Genomic DNA, 26,602 nt, shown 5'->3' on the forward strand with positions numbered 1-26,602 from the left:
ACTGTGAAAATGTAAATAGATAAAAATAAAAGCGTAAACTCCGTAATTTTGCACAACTGTGAAAACTGAAATGGCTTAAAAATAGAAGAAAATGCTTAAAAAGAAACATCCATCTTGTGAAACAAACAAAATTAATTTCTGTCAAGTCCGCTTGTAACGTAGGGGCCGCGCCGGTGCCCTTTTGGTGCGTTTCCAGTGGCCGTGTCACCGTGTAGGTCCCCCGGGTGTTGGGGAGACACAGTGAGTAAGGAAGGTGTCAGAGTAGCAGCTGTGTTAGTCTGTATTCGCAAAAAGAAAAGGAGTACTTGTGGCACCTTAGAGACTAACCAATTTATTTGAGCATTAGCTTTCGTGAGCTACAGCTCACTTCATCGGATGCATGCAGTGGAAAATGAATGCATCCGATGAAGTGAGCTGTAGCTCACGAAAGCTTATGCTCAGATAAATTTGTTAGTCTCCAAGGTGCCATAAGTACTGCTTTTCTTTTTTAGTGAATCAGGAAATATCTTTAATTGGACCGACTTCTGCTGGGGCAAGAGAGACGCTTACACCGAGCTCGCTGGGGGTGGGGGCATCAGTGCAGATTGCTCTGCTGTAGCCGGGCCCCGGGGTGCCCGGCACCCCACCCACTGGAGGCCGTGGGCAGGGGAAAGACCCCCCCCCATTTGGGGTGGGGGTGTGGGAAGGCCCTCTCCTTGTAGGGGTAGCACCCCCATTGTCCTGGGGCGGGATCCCAAAGGGGAGTATTGAGGTGGGGGGGGGGGGGGTTGAGAGAAGCAGGGCTCTAGCCCTGAGAGCCTGCGCAGCCCCTTGAGCGCCCGCCCGCTTCGCGCTGCGCTCGCTGGCAGGAAGTTTGTCCCGGCCGCCTCGCCGTCCGGTATCCAAGGCGGGCCGGGAGAGCGGGCCCTAGCAACGGGCCGGGACCGGGCCCCGGCGCCATGGCAGCCGCCGCCGCCGCAACCCCAGCCCCGACCGTCTTCCTGCTTATGGTGAACGGGCAGATCGAAAGCGCCCGGGTAAGCGGGCTAGGCTCGGCGCGCTCCCCCGCCCCGTTTCTGGCCCCGGCTGGCAGGAGCCTGGCGCCCCCCCCGGGTGCCGGCGGAACGAGAGCGCGGCCGGGGGCCACGGTGAGGGGCGCGCTGGAGACGCCTCGACCTCCAGGGGGGATCGGGGGGCCTTGTGGGGCATCTCCCCTCCCGGTGCCATTGCACCCCCCCCCCCCCCCGCGGCTCTGCTCAGTGCCAGGGCGAGCCCAGGGAAAGGCCCCAGCGCGCCGGCGAGCTGAGGCATGAGCCCCCAGCCGGTCCAGGGCAGGGGGCCGCGTGACAGGATGGGGCTCCCCCCCCCCCCCCCGGGCCAGTGACCTTCTCTTCCGTTTCTCCTCCAGTTCCCCGAGTTCGACGATCTCTACTGCAAGTACTGCTTCGTCTACGGCCCCGACTGGGCCCCCACCACGGTAAGTGCCCCGCTGCGGCTGCCCTCGGCTGGGCCTCCCCGAGCCGGGGCCCCAAAGCCCGTACCGCGCGGCGGGGTGGAGTTCACTGGCTTAGGCTGGTGGGTATTCGCAATGTAAGCTCCCTGGGGCAGGGACTGTCCCTCTGTTCTGTGTTTGTACAGCACCTAGCACAGTGGGGTCATGGTCCCCGACTGGGCCTCCTAGGTACTACACTAATACAAATAATACATATAACTCAGGAAAAACACACAATAGGTCTAGTGCAGGGGTTCGCAACCTTTTTCTGTCTGAGGCCACTCTCCCTCCTCTCCCCCCCCCCCCCCATGTTATAAAAACTCGATGTGCCACAACAACTTTTTGCTGCATATAAAAGCCAGAGCCGGCATCAGGGGGTAGCAAGCAAGGCTATTGCCCAGGGCCCCACACCACAGGGGGCCCCGCAACGCTAGTTGCTCAGGCTTCAACTTCAGCCCCAGGTGGCAGGATTCAGTGCCCTGGGTTTCAGCCCCGCATAGCAAGGCTTCAGTTTTCTGACCTGAGCCCCAGCGAGTCTAACACTGGCTTGGCGAGCCCCCTGAAATCTGTTCATGACCCATCAGGGGACCCCGGACCCCTGGTTGAGAGCCATTGGTCTAGTGAACTGAGAACAGCGATGGGAATATATCCTGAACTCTAATACCATCTCTGCCACTGAATTTTGAGCAAGTCATTTCACTTGTCTGTGTTTTATTATTCCCTCATTTAGAAAATGAGTTTAATTATTCCTTGCCACTTCACGGAGGAAGTGCAAAGATCTATTAATGTTGGTACAGTGCTTTGAAAAACTAGAATGCTGTGTATGTGCTGTGTGGTGTTGTTGGTTTAGTTATACTTTTCCCTTGTCTTGTGGTTTACATATTCAAAACACTTCTGTTAGTTATTATGAATCCAGTCAATGCTTTTCATAAATGTTGATAAGATTAGCTACTTGCAAATTAGTATGAATAAGGGTCAGATTTTAAATGAGTTTAATTTTGCATCAATTTGTACGCCCAACCCTGCATTTGGACATGCAAAATATTGTATTTACAAATTGAAGGGAAGGAGCTTTAGTTATTAAAAATGTAAGTTCTTTGGGGCAGGGACTGGAACTTGGCCCTGATGGTCTGTCTGTAAACAGGCAAAGAAGTTTTATATACGCTAAAAGCATATGCACTTTCCACTCTGTAATGTGAGTAAATATCAGCAGCTTGTATTTGTACAATATGTAAGCTCTTGTTTTAGGGTTTGGAAGAGGGAATATCTCAGATCACCTCTAAAAACAGAGATGCACAGCAAGCCCTTGTGTGGAATTTTCCAATTGACATCACCTTTAAAAGTACCAACCCCTCTGGCTGTAAGTAAACCACAAAGAAAATGTGTGGCTGAATACAGGTACTTGGTACATGGAGATTGTGGTTCTGAAATGGTAGGCTGAAAGCGCTTTGATGCGTCTTCATAGCATATGCTGACATGACCTGAATAAGGGAGACTATGCCCCGCAATTGTTGGAGAGTCACAAATATGCATGGTTCTGCATGTCACCTTTTGCCTTGTGAATGAAGGAAAACCCAACGTTACAGATTCATTTTTTACTTTTGTTCTACTGAGTCCAGTTTGTGTTTTCTCTTGATGGTACTTTAGGCAATTCATTTTTTGAAGTTTCCCAAGATGAAATTACTGTGGGCTCCCCCTTTATCATTTCTGGCAATTAAACTTGCTTGGAGTAGATTCTGTGCACTCTGTGGGGTACCATATTTCTTTTAATCTTTTAAAATTACCTTTCCTGAATGAGAGTATTTCTTAGACACCAGAAAGCTTTACACTAATTCAGTAACACAGTTAACACCATTTGCTTTCTTATACCCACTGGCTTTTAGTTCCCTAATACAGATAGATAAATACATTTTTGGACCTGCAGTTCTTGACACTTTATAGTTGCTTTCAGGTAATGTTAAATAGTAGTAAGTTAGGAATGAGTTTAAGAAATTACAGGGCCAAATCCATCTCCTTCTTTGTCCTTGCTCTTATATTAACTCCTATTTTCTTTTTAAGGGCCACAAATAGTGGTAAGTGTCTATGGACCTGATCTTTTCGGAAATGATGTCGTCCGAGGTTATGGAGCTGTTCATGTTCCGTTCATACCTGGAAGGTGGGTTAATGAGTGGTTATTGTTTCTGTTTCAAATGTTCCTCCCAAATACAATTTGATCTCAGCTGCCTCTTGTTGTATTTTCTAAAGTAAAATAATCAGAGCCAAAATAAGTGCCCCCCCAAGTGTCTCTATAGCTTGCTTACACCATGGGTATGGAATCTATTCTCTGGCACAAACCCTTGGTCATTGGACCTGAGCCTTGATGTTTTTTATTCAGTGCAGGTTTAGTTTTAACTTGTGGATGGGGGAGGGCAGTTGAACACACTGTCCCAGATCCTCAAAGCCATTGAGGCACCGAACCCCCATTGCTTTCAGTGGGAGCTAGGCACCTAAATGCCTTGGAGCATCTGGGCCTGCAAGTCTTCATTTCAACACTGTCCGGTCTGTTGGGAGGACTGTACTTTGGGTATGAAGGTGCTCTCCGAGCTGGCCTATCTCTTGTGCCCTTTGCAAGTTCCCCATGCAAGCTGTACATAGGAAAGTTTGAGTTCATTACTTACAAGTTACTTGTGGATGTCTCACCTGATTTTTTAAAACTGTATTTGGACTTTCATTATCATAATAAATGCAGGAGTATTGGAAATTGGCATTTGGTGCATTTCATCAATAAGTTCTCTCTCTTTATCAATTCCATTTCAGTCATAGAAGAACCATTCCTATGTTTGTTCCAGAATCCACGTCTAAGCTGCAAAAAATTACAAGGTAATACTCAAAGGTGGTGTTAGTAACATGGGAAAAGACATTTTTGTTTTAATTGTTGGTGTCTCTGACTACTCAATGTGCACGCACTTGTGAGTTTTTGTAGGGTTAAAGACATTCCAATGAGTTTCATGGACAATGTGGTTTTTATCCATCAAAGCCTTACTTTAAAATTTAACATTAGCAATCTGCTTGGAGTAATGCTCTGTAACTTCATCCTTTTTGTTATCCATGCATTTGAAAGTGTGAATTTGAAAAGCACTTGCTGTATTCCTGCCAAGATAGAGCTATGTCTTTTTGAAAAGTAGCCACCAAATGATAGCAAAGGCAAACAACCACACATTCCCTTCTATTCTCTGAAGCTTCCAAAAGAAAAAAACATTGACACTGATGAAATTGTGCGAGTAAGAGTTCAAATCAAACTGGCTTCCTATGTAGAATTGACGTAAACACACTCATTTATTTCTAGAATAGATTTCACTAGTATTACACTTATTTTTCTTCATGTAATTCAGCAACATCTGCTGCAGGAATTACTCCATAATGAAAACAAGCATTATGAGGATGCAGAATGTTAAGTACAGCATAATATGTTTTCAAAATATAATTGGACTGTTCCACAAGGGACATTTTTACATTCTAAGAATGAGTGTCTGCATTTATTGGTTGTAATCTGTTCTTTTTCTTGAACAGTAACTGCCTCTTTCATCTATATACATGAATTTTTATTGTTTTTCTCCCTCATTTTTTTTCCTCCATCCTGGCATAAAATCTCAGTATTTAAGAGCCAGAACTGATGAAGACACTGGGCTTCACAGGAAATGTTTGTAGAAAATAGGACATCCCATATCCTGCTGCAGTGGGTGCAACTTGTCCACTTAAAAATCTAATCTGTTTTAGTAATTATATTACATTTTGTGCAATAAAATCAGAAGGCAAGATGCATTCAATCAGTAGCCATTGATCCTTGCATTGCAGGTGGCTCTTTTATTGGTTTTTAGTAAATTGTCAGGTGACATCCTGATAATGATACATTGATTGCTGGAAAAACTCATATTTGCTCTCACTCCAACTGATTAATTCTGAATTTGTGCTACTGACCAGCTGTGGTGGGTGGAAATTACACATTGAAATAAGCTGTAAATGGTTAGGACATTGACAGAATTTGGCTTCTTGAAACTGGTGATGACGTGGGACTGTTAGAGGTTGCCTGAGCCCCAATACTGCTGCTCCTGTTATAAGCTTTATCTGTTCTGATTAACATATATTAACTATTGCGTGGTACATGTAATTTGGTATGGCTTTTTGCAACTCTGTTAAAGGAATGGCTCTTTGAGGTTATGTACGGCTGATCTAGACACTGCATTGTGCAGTGAATCCAGATTTGGTCTCCCTGTTCTTCAGAATTGTTCTAAACTGAATTGTCCACTAGTCCCTTCCTCCTTGTCTGGTAAAGGGCCACACACGTTGGCACAATACCCTCTAGGCTTTCTTAGTGAAGATTCCATCATTCATACTCCAGTAGTAACTGTTTTCTCTGAGCTAATTGAACATTTCAGACAGATTTGTCAATCTGTATTAAAAGCAGTGGTCCAGAGGGAAACATTTTATAGAGTCCCAGAGTTTGTTTGTGAAATATCACAGGGCCCTCCGTTAGATTCAGCTGTTTTAATGTCTCTGACAATAGAGTTTGAAATATACCGGCCATGCGGGATAGAAACACCTTGTGGAATGATTTGGGCTATTTGTTGACTAGGTTAAGCAATTTAGTAGTGCGTAACATGGAGTTAAGACGTAAAACAGCTTTGCAACAGTAGGAATATAGCTGAGTTTAAAGAGAGAGAGTTGTAATCAGGTAAGGCAGGTTAGCCTCTGTATGTTTTAATAAACACATGGATGTAGTATAATCATGACCGCACTGCACCTACTTCTCTTTTTGCCAGATGAAAACTTCTGGCACCAGAGAACAAACTGTACTGCCTCAGAGATGTATATTAAAGAAAGAAAAACAGGAATTCTTCCCAAAGTCTGGGCAGTTTTTTTAACCTTCTGCTGGCCTGTTATGGCACTGTCAGTATAATGTGTTAGAAATTGCATTATGGTAGAGTAGTGTAAAAATGCGATAGATAGTAGGGATTTTAAAATATGAGTGAAAGGATCAGGAGGAGAGGTAGGAAAGCATTTCATAATATTTCAGTGACGGAGCTTTTCCTTTATGGGGCAGCTAGAATAGAACCAGTGGGGTGAGGCCTTACATTATTTTAATTAATGATCTGTGGGCAAATTTAAACGCTGGTTTACTGTGGTTTTACAAAGAACTTCCACTGAGAGTAAACACTTCCTAGTTTTAGCATGCTAATCTTTAAGGATTAGATTGTGATAGAATCATAGACACCTCAACATTAGTGGTACTGTACTCCACAAGTAAGTAGTCCCATTCATTTCAGTGGGACTTCTCGCAGCATAAGATATTACTCAATGTGCCTGGTCCAATGCTCAATGAAGTCAACAGAAGGACTTGCACTGTGTTCAGTGCACATTGGATAGGGCCCAGTGTGAGCAGGTGTATCGCAATCTGTCCTTAAATTAGTCATAAAATACTGCTGTAAATAAGTTAGCCAAAGGCTTTTATTTTTTTAGGCCACCTACCCAAAACACGATCTATAAAGGAATGGTACAGCATAGACTTGCACAAATTTCTCCTGAATGAGGACTCATGGACATAACTTTTTCCCTGTCCAATATGTATTTGTTATAGCTGTTTTTCTAATTAATAGCATGCAAATGGATTCAGTTTACACAGATACTACACAGCATAGCAAAGTATTAGGTCCCCTCCAGATCCTTAAAGTTAGGTGTTATTAAAATATCTTTGACATAAACTGACCCTCCCTCACTCAGAAATAACTTACATTTAATAGAATGTAGGTGAAATTAGGAAAAAAGAAAAAGTGGTCAATAGTCCAGAGGTGACATTTATCTTTGATCAAAGTAGATAAGTATAAAGAAAAAAAATGTATCAAGCTTTAAAAATTCCTACTATGAACAGGGGGAAACATATTTTTTTTTATATCGGTGCATACGATGAACCTTCCTTATAACAAACCTAAATGCTACCAAGTGACACATCAGTGAGTTGTTTTCTTTTCTCCTTCTCTCAGTTGGCTTATGGGAAGACACCCAGAGTTCACTGACCCAAAAGTGGTAGCGCAGGGAGAAGGCCGAGAAGGTAAATGATCAGGAATTACTGTCTCTAACTCCTCTGTGACTATGGACCAGATCTTGGCCATTCCGTTTCTTTGTTAATGCTTTAGAAGGTTAATTGAGCATATTGAAAACAACCATGTCCTGGTATTCTGTTGGACATCTAATGACTGTTCAACCAGCTGTACTGGCTAATGGTGTTGTTCTCCTATTTTTAGTGACCACGGTGCGATCCCAAGGCTTTGTGACCATTGCCTTCAATGTGGTGACTAAAGACATGAAGAAGTTGGGCTATGACGTAAGCCCGTCTGACATGCAGAACCCTTCAATAGTGTCTCTTACAGATGGGATTCATAACCATTAAATGATTGGTGGGTGGGAGGTTTTCAAAGGCACATATGGGAGGCAAGCACCATACTTGTACCGATCTTCTATTTTAATATGAAAGCTCAAGCCATAAGGTGTGTTGCAAAATACCGTTCTATCATAACCTTTTGTACATTTTTTTAGGTAACGAATAGCCAGTTTACATTTGTTTTTAAAAAATAGTTCCAATGTATTCCAAACATCAGTGCAGGCCTAAACTTGTGTACTAATGTTTTTGAAGTGGTAGTGGGAAATTCAAATGGCCATACCTTCCAAAAGGAAGGGAATCTGAGAATGTTTCAGTGAAACATTCATGCACTTTCTTCTGCCAAAGCAATATTTCTTCTTCAGGCTGCTACTGCAGTTTTCCGTTATAATCCCATTTTAAAATGCTTTAGAACTAACCTGCTAAAATATTTGATATACAGTAAGAGTAAATCCTTCCAAAATTTTCAATGAAAGCAGTTTGGCTTTTGCTTTTAAAAAAACTATGAGACACAAGAAAATGACACTTCCAGTTCCAGTTCCCTCCCCCTCCCCCAGTCAAGCTTAAGCACACCAACAGCAACAAAAAAGTGGTTTGTTTTAGGGGGAAGTGCGGGAGGAGTTTACAGAGAGCTAAGTGTTTAATATCCCCTTGCTTCGTGCATTTACCTCTCATTGGCACCATTGAGATTTAAGTGCAGATACTGTGGGAGAAATAGATCACAGTGTGAGGATCTGGAAAAGAGCACGCAGCCTGAGTAAAAAGGGCATGCACTCAGCCATAAGCAAAGGGGAATCCTCTGGTCCAAGCTGTTACAGATCCCCTCTGCTGTAAGGGATTGCCAGGAGTAGCAGTCAGGGCCACCTCTTCCTGGTTATGCAACTTTTTAGAATTTGTGCATTTTCTTTGTTATTGCTCAAGGTACTTCTCCCCTTGTCCTCTTAGCCCAGCTCTTCTGTGTGCTCAATTCCACAATAAGCTAAAGTAATAACTCTGTGATGATGGCATCAGCCTTTTGCCAGTGAAATGTGTATGATATCACAAATCCAGCATTCGAATGACAGTCCAGGATAGGCTGTGAGGCAGGTAATTGTTTATATGGGTCCTATACCATGGCTTTCAATAACCAACAAACGTGGTAAGGAAAATAATGTGCTGAATTTCAAGTTTGATTTATGAAGGTTTTCCTCACTGTTTGTATAACCTTAGAAATTGTCATCAGGTTGTTTCTTATGACAGTACATGGCAACAGCACCAAAGCTAACACACTATTCTCAGCTGGCTGCAGTTTGAGGGTACAAAGACAGGCCTTCATTCTGAGGATTTGTCTACACTGCAATAAAAGACCCGTGGGCAAGGCCGTAGCTGGCCTAGGTCAGCTGACTTGTGCTGCAGGATTACAAAATTGCAGCATAGATGTTTGGCCTCGGGCTGGAGTCCTGGTTCTGAGACCCTGCAAGGGGGGTGGGTCTGAGAGCCATCTACGCTGCCAATTTGAGCCCCGTAGCCCAAGCCTGAGTCAGCCGACCCGGCCACTGAGAATAGGTGCCACAGGTTTTTTACTTCAGTGTAGACATACCCCGAATGTCCTCCCTTCCCTGACCTTTCACATGACTCTTGGAAAAGCTGATATTAGAGCTCTGCATTTGGGTTGAATAAACCCAAATAGCTAAATATTTATATATTTTGTCTTGTGTGTGCTTTTTTCCCCTTAGGGGAACCATTTATTAGTCCAAAGCAACACAAGCTCTAGTCTTCTTATGATCTTTCCACCATTCTTTGTGTCCAAACTACAGAACTTAAATCCATAGTGAGACATCTGATTATTTAGTCAATTTGAGAGACTGTATTTGGGTACATAGATTTGCAAATTTTGACTTCAAATACCACGAGAAGACCAGACTTAGTATTATTTCACCTTATTTATAAGTCACTGAGACATTAAAAAGCCTTTGGAAAAACAAGCACAAAGAAAAACACATTCTGAACCACTGCACATCCATAGTAATATTAAATAAAGCATACTACTTGTAGTACTATAATTCCTTATGCATGTAAAGCTGAACAATGTGTTTTGTAAATATAAATGATGAAGATAATGTAAAGCACCTTGGAATTTTGTCTGTTCCTTAATCATTTTGTACTTTTATAAATGATTTTACAAATGTATGGTGCACAGAGTATCTTTCATACATTAGCTCTTGTTCTCTTTCTTCGTTCTGCTTTTTGAATTATAACACTAACACCCATTATAATTAGCTGTTCTACAACAAAGCCGCAACTGAGCTCAAATAAATCAGACTATTTTTCCTGTTTATTGGCTGCTATAGGAGAAAGAGAGACTGGGTTTTTGTTGTAGTTTTTTTTAAATATATAGTCGGTTACAGTGGTGAGGGTAGCCATATAAGTACCTTGATAGACCAGATATGAAATGTTTGAAAAGCAGAGATAAATAACTTAACACAAGTGAAATATAATTCACTGGAGATTTTTACTCACTTGAGATGATTTAACGTGCCTGTCCAACTAGAGCAAAACTGCATGATGATTCCATGCATGGTACCCTATTAAACTGAGGAAAAAGTCTAAACTTCACTCCCACAGTGATACAATGAGTTTATTCACATCCAGCACTATAGGGCATTGTGCATACATGAGCTCATGTAGTTACAAATTTTACGGGGATTTCACATAGTAGTTTGAAGTTGCCATTTATGTTGTTCGTTGTTCCTTCCTCCTGTTTCCATCTTCCGCTGTCTTTTCTTGGCTGAGATAGGTGAGGGCTCCTTCGGCAAAGGCTATTAAGAACATGCCTTGCTTGGCCACACTCTCCAGGTAAAATCATGACCTGATGGATTGAAATAATTCTCTCTTGGCGTTGGTGACATGCAGGAGTTAACCACTCTAAATTGTGGGAGGAGGGAAGAAATATTTTCCAATTCAATGTATTTGCAAAAAAATTATCTAGTCACAATACCTTAGAGACAATGTCTGCATTTTAGATAATACTATAAATGGGTTGCACATCTGTCAGCTACATTTTTATAACATTGTCTGTTATCTTTGTGCTTCTTGAGGGTCCTTCAGTGTCCTAGTAGACTCTTTAAGATCATCCCATTCTTTTAATCCTTTCTTCAAGGTCTTGGTGTTCTGTGCCTTTCGTAGGTAAGCCCTTCAGAGCAGGGACGTTTCAATGTCTGGCACAGTTTGTCTGTTGTCCAGCACTATGTACGCATCTTGTGCTGTCAAAATACCAATTACAATGACTCCTGGCAAATGCGAGAACAACTACTCCTGGGGGCATTCTGCGCCAAAAAAATTAAAATTCTGGGCACAATATTTTAAAATTCTGCAACTTTTATTTGTCAAAATAATACTACATAATCACACCAATTTCAATTATTTTGGTAATTTATTTCAAAATACCTGTCAGCAAGTATGCCTGTGACAATACAGACACATACAAAAATTCCCCCAAGAGTAGAGAGTTAAAGAAACACCTATGGCAACCCAGTTGCTGTTTCTCTGTCCCCTTCTTCCCCCGCCCCCAGAGCCCATCTAAGGGGCCAGACACCCACAACCCCTCTCCCCCCAGAGCCCAGCCACAGGGTCCTCCCCTTGCCCAGATACCGCCACACACATACCCAGAGGCCAGACGTGGCTCCCCCAGCCCAGACACCCAGTCCCCTCCCCACCCCAGAGCCCAGGGATCCAGAGGGAGAAACAGCCTGATGCTTGGTCCCAACTTGCATGGAGTTTCCTGCGCGCTGTGTCTCCTTGCCTCAGGGCATGCTGGGAACTGCAGCTGCCAGAAACCCTCCAGCTCCCTCTCCCTTCCCCCCTCCCCCCTGGTGTCTTCTACGCCGGGTCCAGTGGCCTCTAGTGGCGGTCAGCAGCACTGCAGCCCATTTCTGGGGGGTGGGGGGGGGAAGGAAATTCTGCATGCACAATGTTCATTTCTGCAAAATTCTGCATTGCGTGGTGGGGCAGAATTCCCCCAGGAGTCATTGGCAATCAGTATCACTCCTTCATTACCTGTAGGGGGTCAATACACTTGTCTCCCAGAGACTAGGTCCATTACTTCCCCAACTCTCTCAGCCTTAAGCACTGGAAATCAAAGCAATATCGCCTGCATGCGTATGCTAAGGCTACGTCTACGCTACACACCAGGTGTCGGTGTGTAGTGTACATCTAGCTACATGCCACAGTGAAATGCAGGCTGTGTCCACACTGCAATGTGTAGCTACATGTGTCAGTGAAAGGCTCTGGCACAGGGGAGGAAGTGTGGAAAGGCTTCAGCAGCTCCCCACTCCCTCCCACCCAAGCCTTTCCCTGCTGCTGGAGCCTTTCTCTGCAGGTGTGGCTTAGGGGAGTAGGGAGCCATGTAGGTATGTACTCAGGCACACATCTACACCCTTCAGGTGTATCTTTACCCTTCCCAGCTACGCAGCTCCTCACCAACTCCACTCCTGTTGATCCCTATGCCAGGAGGCCACCCGTGTTGGTACTGTACACACCGCCAAACAAAGTTGAAATGTAGAAATACTTTCAGTGACTGAGGGGTACATAATCCGCTGAGGACAGGGAGAGAGGCTTTGTTCTGATAACATAATGAGGATTAGGAAGAGAAGAGACCACTAATGCTCAGAGGGGAAGAGCGTGACAGAACAGAGTCCTAGACACACAAGCATTATATTTAACAAAGATAGTTACAGTTTGTAAGAAATCTATTGAGCTTTCATATTTGCAGCTAGTACACATTTACTAAATATTAAAGAATTCTTGTTATAAAAAGGAAGTCACCGTACTATAATAGATACCTAAAGCCATTTCTTTCTGCTCCCTCCCCAGTGAGTTGGAACAGTGCCAATGCTTTTATCTATTAGATCTGCATGCTCTCTGTCCCAGTGTGCTGGTCACCTTACTACCACCAACTGTGGCTGTAACTCTAAGCTTACAGACTGATGTCATCCAGACAGTCAACTTGCAGGATTTCTCATTGTTAACCGCCCACAAGGTTAAAAATACACGTAGCTTGAGCCAGTCAGAAATCAGCATGTCACCCTGCCACCAATGAGAGCAGCGTTAGAAAAATACACTTTTCCCAAAGCCAGGTGAGGTGTTCAAGGGGCTTCAGCTCCGTAACAACAGAACCAGAGACCTTAAAGGTGGATAAGAGCGACGTTGGCTAGTGCTGAATCCTTCCCTTCAGTGTGCTCTTGCGTGCTTTGTCAAGTCAGGTTTCAGTAGCAGTGATTCAAGCAATGGGGTTTCCAGTACATTCCTTACAAAACTATCATCCCACGCTGGAGTAGGTCTCACGGTAAGGAATTCTTTATAGTCAGCCTAAAAGATGTTCTGCTCCTGTTCACCCTAGTATTTCCACAGTATGCAGCCGATGAAGTGAGCTGTAGCTCACGAAAGCTCATGCTCAAATAAATTGGTTAGTCTCTAAGGTGCCACAAGTACTCCTTTTCTTTTTGCATTCACCCTATAACTCCTGGTTGTGTGTCCTAAGACAAGGCTAACCCCTTCTTTTTGCTGCTTGGTGTCTACAACCTCAAAACTTTTTGACACCTATTTGTACCACCTGGCCATCACTCAGCTAAATCATGCGGGTTACCTCTAAGGAACCAAGACAGAGAGAGAGAGACAATTGTCTATATTATGAGAGTATGTCATGCTAAGATAGGTCTCCTGATTTGGTTCAGGACTTATTTTCACAGAGGGACTGACTTTCCTAGTGGCGTGTCTGTCACCTCTTCTGGCCTCCTGGCCTGGGCAGATTGCCTTCACCAGGTTCCTTTGGAAAGTGTCACTCAACACAATGTATATGAATGGGTTGATGCAGCTGCTTGCATAACCCAAGCTGATAGCTACATTATAGGCATAGAGGAACATAATGGACGGCTGGGTGACTTTGAGATGGACCAACTGCAAGATATAATAGGGCGCCCAGCAGATAAAAAAGGCGGAGCAGATGGTTATTGCCATCCGCATGATCTTCTTAGTCCTGGCTCGGAAGTTTCTCTGGGGCAGCGGCAGCACCATGCATGAGATGTGCTTCTGTATCTTCAGATACACAATGCAGATGACTGAGAGCGGGATGACAAATGCCAGGAAGAACTGGTACAGCGTGTACCAATAGATATCAACTGAGAGGTTGGGTAGGATGATGCCACACCCAGCTTTGCTGCCAGGCAGAGCAATGGGCTGGGTGTACATGAACACCGGCACAATGGTTAGGAGAGACAGCAGGTAGAGCAGCAAGATCACCATGGCAGCTGTGCAGGGGGTGCGCATGTAGGCAGAGCGGATGGGGTGTACTGTGGCCAGGTAGCGGTCGATGGCCATTGCTGTGAGGATGTACGTGCTGGCGAACTGGCTGTTGGCATCTAAAGCAGTGATGATGGTGCACATGGTAGCCCCGAAAAGCCAGACCCCATTCCCTAGGAGCTGGTGGATAAGCAAGGGCATGCCCAGCAGGAACAGGAGGTCTGTGATGGAGAGGCTCATGATGAAGACATCTGCAGTGTTGTGGTTTCTCTTAGGTTTTTTGGTGATGGTGTAGATCACAATGCTGTTCCCTACAGTGCCCACCAGGCAAATTATGCCAAAAATGACAGGGAGGACAATGCTACTATGGTCTTCCATTTCCCTGGTGCCTGCAGAGAAAAAGAACAACATGTCATTGGACATGTGCCTCACAGGTAGAAGACAGAAGGGTTGTGAGCCATTCCTCCGTGGATCTTCCCTTCACCCATCCCGTTATACATACATTACTGGGAATTAACTAGCAAAAGGCGGAATAAATAAGAACCAACCTCAACTTCCACCTGAGAATCAAACCAAACCTGCTTTGCGGTTGGAAAATGTTTAGGTAGCCTTTTAATGGTATTATTTCTTAGCTGTATGGTATAGCAGGCCCAGAAGCATCAGATACTATTCTTTTGGGATATTTCCAGCCCTACAGGAAGCAGGTCCTGTTGGCAATTGCATGAGAAAAATAGTTCTTCCTGTCTCCTACCTGGAAAATGGACCTTTTCAAAGGTCACTGCAAGGCAGCTCTCCTCCCCTTCCTCTGCCGCCCAGTGATGATCATCTGCCCAGCTCCCTAAGATCCTAACTGTGAGAGCACTTTGGAAATACCTCTGCCCTGGCACAGAACTGCAAAAGTCTATGAGGGCTGCTGTTGAAGGGTCAGTATCGCGTCATCAGCCTCCAAGATAAATCTTCCAAGGATGTTAGCGAGGGAGGGGAATATTCAAGGTCAACTCCTCATCCTTCTAGCCTTAAATTGTTCCTCCTGTCCCGATTCCTGCTGGCCGTCAGCAGCAGCAGTAGCCTTAATGGATGGGCTTTCGTTCACGCGGTACCTGTTGGCCACGCTGAGGCACAGCCAGCCTTCTCTGGCTTAGCACAGCAAATGCAACGTGACTTAGTAGCCTGCAGACACAAGGAGCTAATTGGACACATCAATGAGACGTCGCCTTTGAAAAATGAACTTTTGACCAGAGCCGAAATGGCAAGTTAATTAAAAATAAAATACAAGCCGCATCTGTCAGAGCAGACCTACCTTCAGCCCCATGTGCTCAGTGCAGGTGACTCTTCCCGCGCATCAGCCTGACTCATGCTAATCAATCGCTGGTTATTCCAAAGGCGCATGACATCTTTGTGTCCAAAGGCCAGACCCAACTGCCACTGGAAGTAGCTCCCCAGCCTTTGCAAGGAGCTGGATTAGGCCTAGGGTGACCAGACAGGAAGTGTGAAAAATCGGGACAGGGGTTTGGGGGTAATAGACACCTATATAAGACAGAGCCCCAAAAAATCGGGACTATCGCTATAAAATCGGGACATCTGGTCACCCTAATTGGGCCGTAAACCTGGGTTCTTTTGGTCCTGACAGATAAGCACCTCAGGAACACTGCACTGTCATCATTTAATGCCTTTCACAGCATCAGTGTTTAATCAGCCAGTAATTGTCCTCCATCTGAGAACATTGTTACTTCAGAATGGCTAAAGATCAAAACAAAAAAACCCATAGCTGCTTTTCCTTTTGAGGCGTAGGAGGTTAGCGTAAGATGGGCCGTCAATTATTCTGTTGGGTTTGGTTTTTTTTAATAGAAGGAACAAACTGTACTTTCCTTCATAAGTAAAGTATAGTCCTCCTTTAGATATGGCTTTGCCAATTGGGCAGATGACGTTCACTGAAGCCAGTAAGGAAGGGGAGTCAAGCAAGGGAAACAAAGAGGCTCAGGTTCATTGCGGGGCTTTGGCGAAGAGAAACCTCAGAAGCAGGAAAGGGGTGAGTTTACGAACCTGCCCTGTTTTATTAGCCAACCTGCACAGTGTATCTGGGACCAAATGTTCAGGCAAGCTCTAACCCCTGCGCACTCAGATGGCAAGCTTCTTGAGACGACTTATACATGCAAATCCATCTGGGGTCAGTGCATGTCAATCCTATGTAGGGTGACCATATGTCCCGTTTGGGCCGGGACAGACCCTGTTTTCAGCCCTGTCCTGGCCGTGCCAACTTTTTTGACAGAAGTGCACATTTGTCCCGTTTGCTCCTGCCAACTGATCAAGTGGTAAAAACAAATGGGACAAACGCCCACCTTTGTCCAAAAAGTGGAGTGCAGAGGAACATGCGGGGGGGGGGGGGGAGGTTTGGATGAACAGCTATGCAAGTCCTGTGCAGGCGGGAGGCAGGGCTCAAGCAAGTAGCTCAGGTCAGCCCAGCAAGGGAGGGCTGAGGCCAGCCTCACGCAGTGTCCCGTTTTCCCTTTGGGAAATATGATCACCCTAATCCTATGTCCTGTGTGCACAGAAAGGTGTTACGGTGATGTGTTTTGGGCACTGGGATTAAGATGACCCACTCTACTGCCAGCAAGAGGTCATGAAAACAAAAAACCTCAAGGGCCACTCTGACTGACGTGATGCGCTTTAATGGACCTGATCCAAAGTCCATTCAAGTCAATGGCACTTCAATGGGTTTGGGATTAGGCCCAAAATGCTTATGGGGCATCCTGAAGCGTTCCCCTTTAGCCTGCATCTAGGCGTCTCTCCCAGCCAGTGCTGTTCTCTTGGCTTTTGAACCAGCTCAGTTCGAGCGCCAGAGAGAGCTAGCTGCCCCAAGCTGCAGCTGACCCCTGACTTCCATCAGTAGCCACCTCCCCCCCCACAAATTTAGGACGGTCAGCAACGCGGCTGCTGTGCAAAATGCTTCCAGCTGATTGGTGACTTTAACCCATTTTAATCGAGCTGGGAGCCCATGTGTTTCTCCCAGCAGGACTATCAGTTACGCTACAGGGCCCCAAGCCTGCCAGTGATCTGGGTGGGCCGAAAGCAGCACCCCATTGGCTCCAAGGGGCTGGGCCTGTGCTCCAGGCCCAGAGTTGAAGGCCGGGAGGGCCCACTAGATCCTCTGGTCTGACCACAGGACCCCCCGCCCCCCGAAATGAGACCAAAGCAAATGAGTCCCACTGTTGCGTGCCACAGGCAGCACATAGGAGGGACCAAAGTGAATCAGTACCTGAGGGCCCCCCCGAAAGGCAGGGAAATGATTGATCTACAGGCAGATAATCCTGGCACCTGACCCGCACCCCACGCTGCAGAGGAAGACAAAGAACTCCCCCCTCCCCTCCCCAAGGTCGCTGCCAGTCTTACCTGGGGGGACAATTCCTTCCCACCCCCCCCATGGTGATCAGTTAGACCAGGGATCTCAAACTCAAATCACCACGAGGGCCACATGAGGACGAGTACATTGGCCCAAGGGCCGCATCACTGACCCCTTTTCATACAAAGATACAAAAGCCCCTACCTCTGCCCCGGCCCTGCCTCACTCCACCACTTCCATGAGGCCCCCGCCCCTGCCCTGCCTCGTCCCACCCCTTCCTCACCCCCATTCCAACCACTTCCCCAAAGTCCCAACTCCGCCCCCTCCCTGCCCCCATTCCAACTCCTTCCCCAAATCCCCGCCCCAGTCCCACCTCTTCTCCACCTCCTTCCCTGAGCACGCTGCGCCCCCGCTCCTCCCCCCCTCCGTCCTGGAAAGTCCTAAGCACCACCAAACAGCTGTTTGGCGGCGGGAAGCGCCGGGAGATAGGCGGAGGAGCGGGGATGCTGCGCACTCGGGGGCGGGGGGGTGAGGGGAGCTATGGCGGGCTGCAGGAAATAACTCCGCAGGCTGCACGTTTGAGACCCCCCTGAGTTAGACCCTGGGCAAGTGCCAGCCACTCAAGCACTTAAGGGGCGGGTGAGACTACTCAGTGACACCACAGAGCCCTGGCCCTCCCCACCCCACACACGGCCCAGCCCTGGTGCTTCAGAGGAAGACGATTAAAAAAAACCCTCCCAGAATACACTGATGGGGCGGGAAGGGAAGAAATCCTCCTCTGACCCTGCCAGTGGGAGCTGAAACCCTAAAGCATGCACAAATTTCATTAGCCCATGCCTGCTTTTTGTGCCAAAGTCATTCATAAAAATAGCGAACAAGCTTAGTCCCAAGACCAAGCCTTGAGGAACTCCACTCATAACCTCCGACAGGCCAGCTTTCAGCACAAGCCATTGCCTTCTCCTCTGGAGCCAACTCCTTCGCCACCTCACAAGGCTGCTAGTGTCCCCCCAGTTTACTAATAATTTCCCATGTGGCCTGGTGTCAAATGCTTTACGGAAGTCCAAGTATATCAGAGCTCCTGCCTTCCCCTTCACTAAAATAAAAACCATTTATTTCCTCAAAGAAGGAAATCAGGTTAGTCTGCCATGATCTGCCTTTGGTCAATCCATGCTGCATTCCAACCCCTTTGCCATTTACCTCAATGGTAAATTCGCTTACGGTCACAATTTGCTCCAACTCCTGGCACGACTGCTGATGTCTCCCTGTGCTCATCATGATTCAGGAGCAGGGCAGTGCTTTTCAAAGACAGCTAAGAGAATTCGATGGCCATATCCCACAAGAGTTGGGTGCCCAACTCAGGGCCCTTTGACAAGCGTAGCCCATGCCCTCTGTCTGTCTAGCGCCGAGCACAATCGGGCCCAGGTCTGGTTGATGCCAGCTGGTTCTGCTGCAGTAAAAATGCTAAATAACAACAATTCTGAATCTAGCCAGTGGGTTTTGAGGTCATCCCCCGCAAGTCTGTGAAATGGGTGACTCTCTCCCTTCAGCCATTTTCTCAGCCAGGACGCTTGGGAAGGCCAGGAACTAACTGATGGTGTCAAACACCATGCCCGGTCCCTGCAGCAGAGCAATTTCAGAGGGGAGCCAGCTGTTTGTGACATGATTACTCACCCTCGTTACATAATTGTTTTACTTGCTGAGTAGAAACTAATTCCATGTCCTCGTTCCCTAATGCCGTCAACACTTACACTAATTACACGGGAAGCGCTGGGAGGTAGGTGGCGGAGCGGGGGTGGGGCGCGCTCAGGGAGGTGCAATTTGGGCCACAAACGCTCTGTGAAATGTTACTCCACGCACTGTGAAGTAAAGCAACACAAGGAAATACACCCACCCACACACACACTGTCCACACCGCACATACACACACACTGCCCACACCCACACACACACACAACTGTGAGTTCAAAACAAGGGAGTAGGTACCGACACAGATCTACTGTATCCCCCTACACTCTCTCACTGCAACAAAAAAGTATGCCTGCACTGCCCAAGCCACCCGTCCTTCAGAGGACAGGCCCAAAGGGCCCTGCTTTAATGACTCTTAAGAGTTGGCAGGTTGGAAGGTTGGCAGTTTCTGAATGTTTCCCGCTTTGTGCCCTAAATCTCAATACTGTTATGATGCCAAGTTTGCTTGCGTGGGGCTGGTGTAAGCCTTGTCTAGGGTGGTGTTCCATGTCTGTGACAGCTTGGGCTTAAACATTTAGAGTCTGAGCCAACACCCATTGATGACAGTGGAAAGGTTCCCATTGACCCTAATGAGCTTTGGATTGGACCCTTGGCGAGAATGTGTACTTACCATTGGACTATATAAGAGGAGCTAGGGTTGCCAACCCTCCAAGATTGTCCTGGAGTCTCCAGGAAGTAAAGCAGTGGTTCTTAAAGTGTAGGGCATGCCTCCCTTGGGTGGGGGGGGCACAGAGGAACATTTGGGGGAGCATGGAGGGTCCTGCGCCAGCCCCCACGGGGGGGGGGCACCACCCAGCCCTGCTCTGCCCCCAGCTCTGGTCTGGCCTTGGCCTCAGTTCCCAACTGCAGCTGTGCTCCCAGTCCCACCCCCACCCGCCAGCCCCTGGCTCCCAACCCGGCCGAGGGTCAGCACCTGGCTGCAGCCCTGACTGCCAGCCCCAACACTGGCCCGGCCAGGAACTGCAGCCAATGGGAGCTGTGGAGGCGGTGCCTCCAGGCAGGGGCAGTGCGCAGAGCCCTCTGCTCCCCCCGCCAGGGGCCACAGGGACGTGCCAGCTGTTTCTGTGAGTGACGCAGGGCCAGGGCAGACAGGGAGCCTGCCTTAGCCCCACTGCAGTGCCGACCGGGAGCAAGTGCTGCCCAGACACAGCCTGCAACCCTCACCCTCTCCCACACCCCAACCCCCTGCCCCAGACCTGAGCCCCCTCCAGCACCCAAGCTCCCTCCCAGAGCTTGCACCCCACACCCCCTCCTGCACCCCAACACCCTGCCCCAGGCTTAGCCCGGAGCCCCCTCCCACACTCCTAACCCCTTGGTCCCAGCCCAGAGCCCACACCCTCTCCTGAACCCAACCCCCTACCCCAGCCCAATGAAAGTGAGTGAGGGTAGGGGAGAGTGAACGACAGAGGGAGGGGGAATGGAGTGAGCGGGGCCTCGGAGAAGGGGAGGGGCCTTGGGGAAGGGGACAGGGCAAAGGTGTTTGGGTTTGTGAGATGAGACACTTGGCAACCCTACTCCTAGCCCCAGGCCCACCCCTAGCTGTGGCCCCAACCTCAGCCCCGGCTCCCAATCCAACCACAGCTCCCAGGCCCAGCCGTGGCCCCCTTATCCCTGTCTGTGCCCCCCCCTTCCTGCCCCTCCCCAGGGAGCCATGGCCTGCACCCGGCCCTGGTTCCCAGCTGTGGCTTCCAGGGGGGGCAATGTGAAAATTTTGGGAACCACTGAATTAATTTAATTAAAGATTAAATCATGTGACAAAACCTCCAGGAACACGGCCAACCAAAACTGGCAACCCTCGGTGGAAGGCGCTCTTGCCTGCACTCCCTCGGAAGGGAAGGCAGCCCTGTGGCATGCAGCCCCCTGGAGTACAATTTGTACTGTCCTGTGGGACAGCATTTCCTACGGTGAGTGGATGGCAGAACCAAGCTAGGGTAACAGGTCAGACTCCGAACCCTGGAGCCAACCCCCGCCTCCTCCCCCGCCCCCAAAAAAACATTTGGGGTGTTCGAAATGCTAGCCCACCTATAGATGGAAATTAACACCCTCCTTGATTTTTCCAAAGGCTGCTACTGTGTGCATAACGCTGGTAGCTGGGTCCGGGTGAATGGCTTGGCCAGGATATGTGCACATTTCTAATGGCAAGCTAGGCCCCTGGCTTTTACAGATAAGTAGAGGGGAATGGCCGCGTGGCAAGCCCCAGACTTGTTTAGCAGCGGGGCTGCAGGGCAGGCTTGAGGGACATCAGCAGAGCAGGATGTGGGGAGAGCAAGGGACTTCGTGTCAGGGTTAAAGCGCACTGGCAGAACTGTTGAGCTGGGGACCCCAGCACTGGAAAACCCAGGGGTTCAGATTGAGGAGCATCTGCAGAGCTGGGTGTGGGGAGCCCAGAACTTGGCCCTGGCCTTCCTGCAACACCCCTAAATATCAGTTAACAGCCACATCAGAACAGTGTTTCCATTCAGTCCCCTGCACTAGCCCACAAATAGAATGAAACGAGAGATGCAGGAAAATACATGGTCAGGATGATTTTGCCAGAGGTAGTGTGTAACCCTTGACTGAGATGACCTGCCCTTCCCCATATGGGTGAACACAGCTTTCCTGTGCCTCATGAAGGCTTGTGGCTACTAAAGAAGGAGCAAACTGTCAAGCCAGTTGTTTCAGGTCAGGGTATGTGACTTCCAAGTTCCAACAGCAAAGCAAGCCCTGATATTGTCGCTTGAGAGCGGCAGCTGGTTAGAGTCAAAGGGTGAAATTCACTCCTTTGCAGAGGGCCAGCAGAAAGGCTATGCACCACTTCGCTCCCGTTCTATTGCCCAGGACTAACACAAAAGTATAGGTTAGATTGGATTTAGATCGCACAAGACCAAACAAATACAACCAGACCGGGGTCTTTGCCTGACATCCAAGGGTTACTTCTGAATGAGCTGAATTCACAATATTTCCACCGGTTATTTTCCACTCCTCCAGCTGCCTCCGCATTGCCTGGCTTTGGCAGGGGCTGGGAGCACAAGCCCCGCAAACTACCATGAGAATGTCTCAAACATTTCCTCCTCACCCTAGGGAAGTTTGGATGAGGTTTCAGGAGCATCTGATCCTTTGGTCCTTCTCCCAAACAGCTCCACACCTCTAAGGTTCAACTCCATTTACTTAACTCCGCCGCGGCGTTTGGGCATGGAAAGACAGCGTCAGTGTGATTTGCAAGCAACCCCAGCTTTTACCTGATTTACATCAGAGGGAAAAGACCATGCGTGGGGGGGGAGATCTATACCCCTGAGTATCACAGTTATACTGCCCAAATTCCCATTGTAGAAAGTGCTGTGGCAACACGAGGGCTTCATCGCTATAGCTAGCATCACTCGTGGAGGTGGAGTAACTATGTTGCCAACAGGTGAAGTTCTCCCCTTAGTGTAGGTAGCATCTTCACTGAAACGCTATAGCAGTGCAGGCATTGTAAGTGTAGACAAACCCTAAGTCTACGCCTCCGCATACAGCTGTTATTTGTGGGTGTGTACCTAAACTCATATGGGCCTCTTGGGTGCCCTTGAGCAAGTCACTTCACTGCTTTGCGCCTCGGTTTCCCCAGCTGTAATATAGGGATAATGATACTGACCTGCTTTGGGAAGTGCTTTGAGATCTCCTGATGAAAAGTGCTAGATAAGAGCTGGGTCATGATAGCCAGGGACTAAATGACGTTAAACGTGTGACTAAAATGCCAAATTTCAGGCCACAAGAAGCATTGAATATAGAATGTTAGTTATGAGTCAACATTCTGGCACAAGTGATTTTTGTGGTTGCAGGCGGAGTGTGGCTGTGTGTGGACAGAGCACGCGTGTGCAGACAATGTAGCCAGCACATGGCAATCTAACTGGGACAGCAGGTAGCCATGTGAGTGACAGGCTGCAGCACAATGTCCCGCTCATGGTGACATGTCAGATTTAGAGCCGGGGGGCAGGGGGGTGGGGACAGGAAAGGGAAATAAACACAAAGCGAAAGGAAGGTGCTTTACCTGCCCAAGGTGCAGCTGTCACGTTGGAATCATTTGAACCCCACAGCTTGCTGAAGACATCGCTCTTAGGCTCAGCCATCTCCCTAGGATTCAAGAACAGGCAGCCATAGATCAGTCCTGGAGCAGGGAGTCCCTCAGTAACCCTGCAGGCTGTGGTCTAACGTAAGTGCCTGTTCCTTTCACTTCATGCCACTTTCCCCAGAGGACCCCAGGAGATTTGGCTGGGATCTATACAAGCAGCGATAGTATCCGAGCCATGGTTGACAAGGTGATCACGCCCTGCACAATGGCTTTGTCTACACTAGCACGTTAGTCGCTCAGGGGTGTGAAAAAAACACCCCCCTCCCCCGCGACTGATGTACGTTTCACCGACTGAAGCGCTGGTGTGGACAGCACTATGTCGGCAGGAGAGATACCTACTGCCGCTTGTTGGGGGTGGTTTAATTATGCCGGCAGCAGAGCTCTCTCCTGTCGGGCTACACGGGAGACCTTACAGCGGAACGGCTGTAGCCATCCGGCTGAGCTAGTATAAGGTCTGTACTGTAACCATAGCCTAATAGGCACTTACTTTAGAGTAATGTCACCATAGAAAAATCTAAGCACACTAGAGCAAGCCACCTACATAGAGAACACAGCCTTCTAATAATCCATTAGCGCTTTCATATTTAACTGTCTCGCTGTGCACCATTTAATCCGCTGTATGTGTTCTTTCTTACTCAGATCTATTGCTTTAAGGTGCTTTGAGTCATCACATGAGCCCAGAAACATACTTAGTCATCTTTCCCAGTGATTAAAGGCTATTCTTCGGTATACAATATATTTTCCGCAATACGGAAGCTTATAAAAGATTTGGGGTGGGGGAGGAAGACTACTCGCAAAGAAACAAAAGCCACAGTGACCTTCTCATTTCGACTAGATCTTCTGTATGCAGATCTATTTGCTCTCATTTAAACAGATGTAAATAGCTGAAGAACTGATTTATCACTCAGAAATGATTTGGCATGGAATATACACTGTGGGTAGCAGAGGTGCGTGCATCGGATAGATGCGGCGTTTGGCATCAGTGATTTAAACGGAATAGATGGTATGGTTGGCCTGGGCTCTACGGGATGGTTAGCACTGGTGAGGAACACAGATGGGATAGATATCATAGTTAGTGTCGGTGTTCGTGCAGGGTGGATAGCCCGGAGAGCATGAGGCACAGGTCAAAATAAAAACATTTCAGACTGCACTCGGATCCCACCCTGTTCCTAATCTGCCCTCTCTCACGGTGGTCTATTCCCAGCGAGCAAGTCCTTGACCGTAAAGAAAAGAAAGCAATTAGCAGTACCTGTGAAGCTGCTTGGCACGTCCTCTGTTTATGCTCATCAGTGGCCACGGATGCTGCTCCCCTCCCGATGCCTTGCCTGTCTTGCTGCTGAACTGAGCTGCTTTACTAGTGCTCAGCCAGCCAATAAAAACAACAGATCAGCCAGGGCGATGCTTACACAAAACTGCACCAAGCTCCCTTCCCACTTGTCCAGCAGTGGTTCGCCCCCAGGTAAAATCTTTGGGCTTGACACACCCACAGGAAGAGGGTGTTTTCATTCGAGATCTTTAAGGCAACAGGAATCATTGCTGCACCCAGTCGCCACTGGCAGAGCGAGCTAGGCCCATGTGATGCAGCCACTTTCTAGCCCCGCGGGCAGAGCTCGGCTCCAGTGCGATAAAGCAGCTGGGATGGGGTGAAACGGGGCCTCCCTGAAGGGTGAGCCGTAGGACTGGGGTCAGTGCCCATCAGGGCTACCGGCCTGCTGCTGCTGCTGCGGACCAGGAGACCAATACCTTCCCTTAACAGCGCCTCCGCCCCAAGGATGGGACCATGCTTTAAGGGACAGCCCCATCGACACGCACTGGCAGGGGGAGGCGTGCAGCCTACCAGGACACAGCACAATGAACAGCGCCCGGGGTTTAAGAACAATGCATCCAAATGAGCCCCGCCCAGTGTTGTGTGGCTCCCTATGCACCCTGGAGGGACCTGCTGGCTCTAGCCCTGGGAGAACCCGTTGGTTCCAGGCCACGTAGCATCACAAGGTCTGTGACGCCAGTCTCCACCCTCAGCGCGCGACAAAGCAGCCCCCAATTCAAATCCCTGCTGTGCATGATTGGGAGCAGAGACTTGAAGCCAGGTGTTCCCTATCCCAGGTGAGGGCTGGGACCGCCAGGCTGTCAAGTGTTGGGTGGGGAGGGGCCTTTCTTGTTGGAGCTGTAATTTGTATAACCAATTAACCGTTCATTGCGCTGGAACAAGAGCGGGTGACTACAGATCGGTGGTTTGGGTGCTTCTGCGGGAGAATCAGGGTCATGCCCCTGCTCCATGGAATAGTTACATATTTATACCAGGTGGAACAGCTCAGATGGAGAGAAACCCACCCCAGGCTTGCCCGGCGGTTTCAGCCCTTGCTTCTGCTCAGGCAGAGGGAGGCTTCAGTCCTGGCTTGCCCAGCTAAGTGCCCTAGCCACTGGGCTATTGGTATCCAGGCTACGCATGCCAGCCAACCCCAGAAATCCTCACTCCATGCAGAGCCCAACCTAGGAAACCTGCTCTGAGACCACCTGCGGCCTCGGGCCCTGCTGTGGAGACAGGCAGGGGAACACCAGCTCCGAGAAGTCCGTAGGCAAGAGCTCGGGCTCTGAGCAGCTCATTAGCTGCAGGGCAGCATCAGGAGGCTTTGCACGCTCCTGACAGCAGAAACAGGCACTTGGGGGTCTCTTTAGGCACCTACAGGACCAGGCAGCAGCTGAGCGATGGGTTTGAGAACATCGGTGGCTCCTAAGTGTTGGATTTAGGTGCCTGAAGAGGATCTCACCCGAGGAGACTTAACGCTGCAGCCTTTGTTCCCAATGCGGGCCTGTGGCTGGCACGAGAAGAAAGCTGGTGTTCTGGTAGCCATCTTGAGAGGTGTGTTTGTAAGCCCTCCATCTCGCCACCACCTGGGGGGTGGAATCCCCCCCACAGGAGCTGATGCTGGTGTCACAATGAGCCCCAAGGAGCTGTAAGCAGAGGGTCCAGTCTGTGGCCGGACCTAAGTTCCCCCTATTTCTGGGCCGCTCATGCCAAGCCACAGGTCAAAGACTTTGCCTTGGCAATAGTCTGGCCTCATCTCACACAGCAGGACAAAGCTTGTAAGGCTCCAATTAAGGCAGGTGTGTGGGTGCACGTCAGGGGGACCGGGGGCACTGTTTGAGACGCGCCGTGCCTGGGACTCAGAGGGTATTGAAGGGAGACCTTCCTTCCTGCTGCCCGTCAGGGGTGGGAGCTGCCAGTGGGTGTCAGTTAATTTCTATCGCTTTGTCCTCTCAAAGCCAGGG

At 48.3% G+C, this 26,602-nt stretch overlaps 2 protein-coding genes across 2 annotated transcripts; one reads left to right on the forward strand and one right to left on the reverse strand.

Moving 5' to 3' along the window:
* The first annotated feature begins 896 nt into the window (after positions 1-896).
* Positions 897-10,020, forward strand: B9D1 (B9 domain containing 1). Its single transcript, XM_077828888.1, has 7 exons — positions 897-1,016; positions 1,388-1,456; positions 2,720-2,831; positions 3,530-3,626; positions 4,268-4,330; positions 7,489-7,556; positions 7,750-10,020. Exons 1-7 carry the CDS (start codon positions 939-941, stop codon positions 7,893-7,895), a joined length of 633 nt encoding a protein of 210 aa, XP_077685014.1. The 5' UTR covers positions 897-938; the 3' UTR covers positions 7,896-10,020.
* Positions 10,021-13,508: 3,488 nt separating this feature from the next.
* On the reverse strand, positions 13,509-24,619 carry LOC144271675 (melanin-concentrating hormone receptor 1-like). The gene is made up of 3 exons (XM_077829161.1): positions 24,582-24,619; positions 23,252-23,334; positions 13,509-14,548 (listed from the first exon to the last, which is right to left on the reverse strand). The coding sequence occupies exons 1-3, from the start codon at positions 24,617-24,619 to the stop codon at positions 13,509-13,511; spliced, it is 1,161 nt and encodes a 386-aa protein (XP_077685287.1).
* Positions 24,620-26,602: the final 1,983 nt, after the last annotated feature.

This window comes from Eretmochelys imbricata, chromosome 10 (assembly GCF_965152235.1).
Source record: "Eretmochelys imbricata isolate rEreImb1 chromosome 10, rEreImb1.hap1, whole genome shotgun sequence".
In the NCBI taxonomy this organism is placed as follows: Eukaryota; Metazoa; Chordata; order Testudines; family Cheloniidae; genus Eretmochelys; species Eretmochelys imbricata.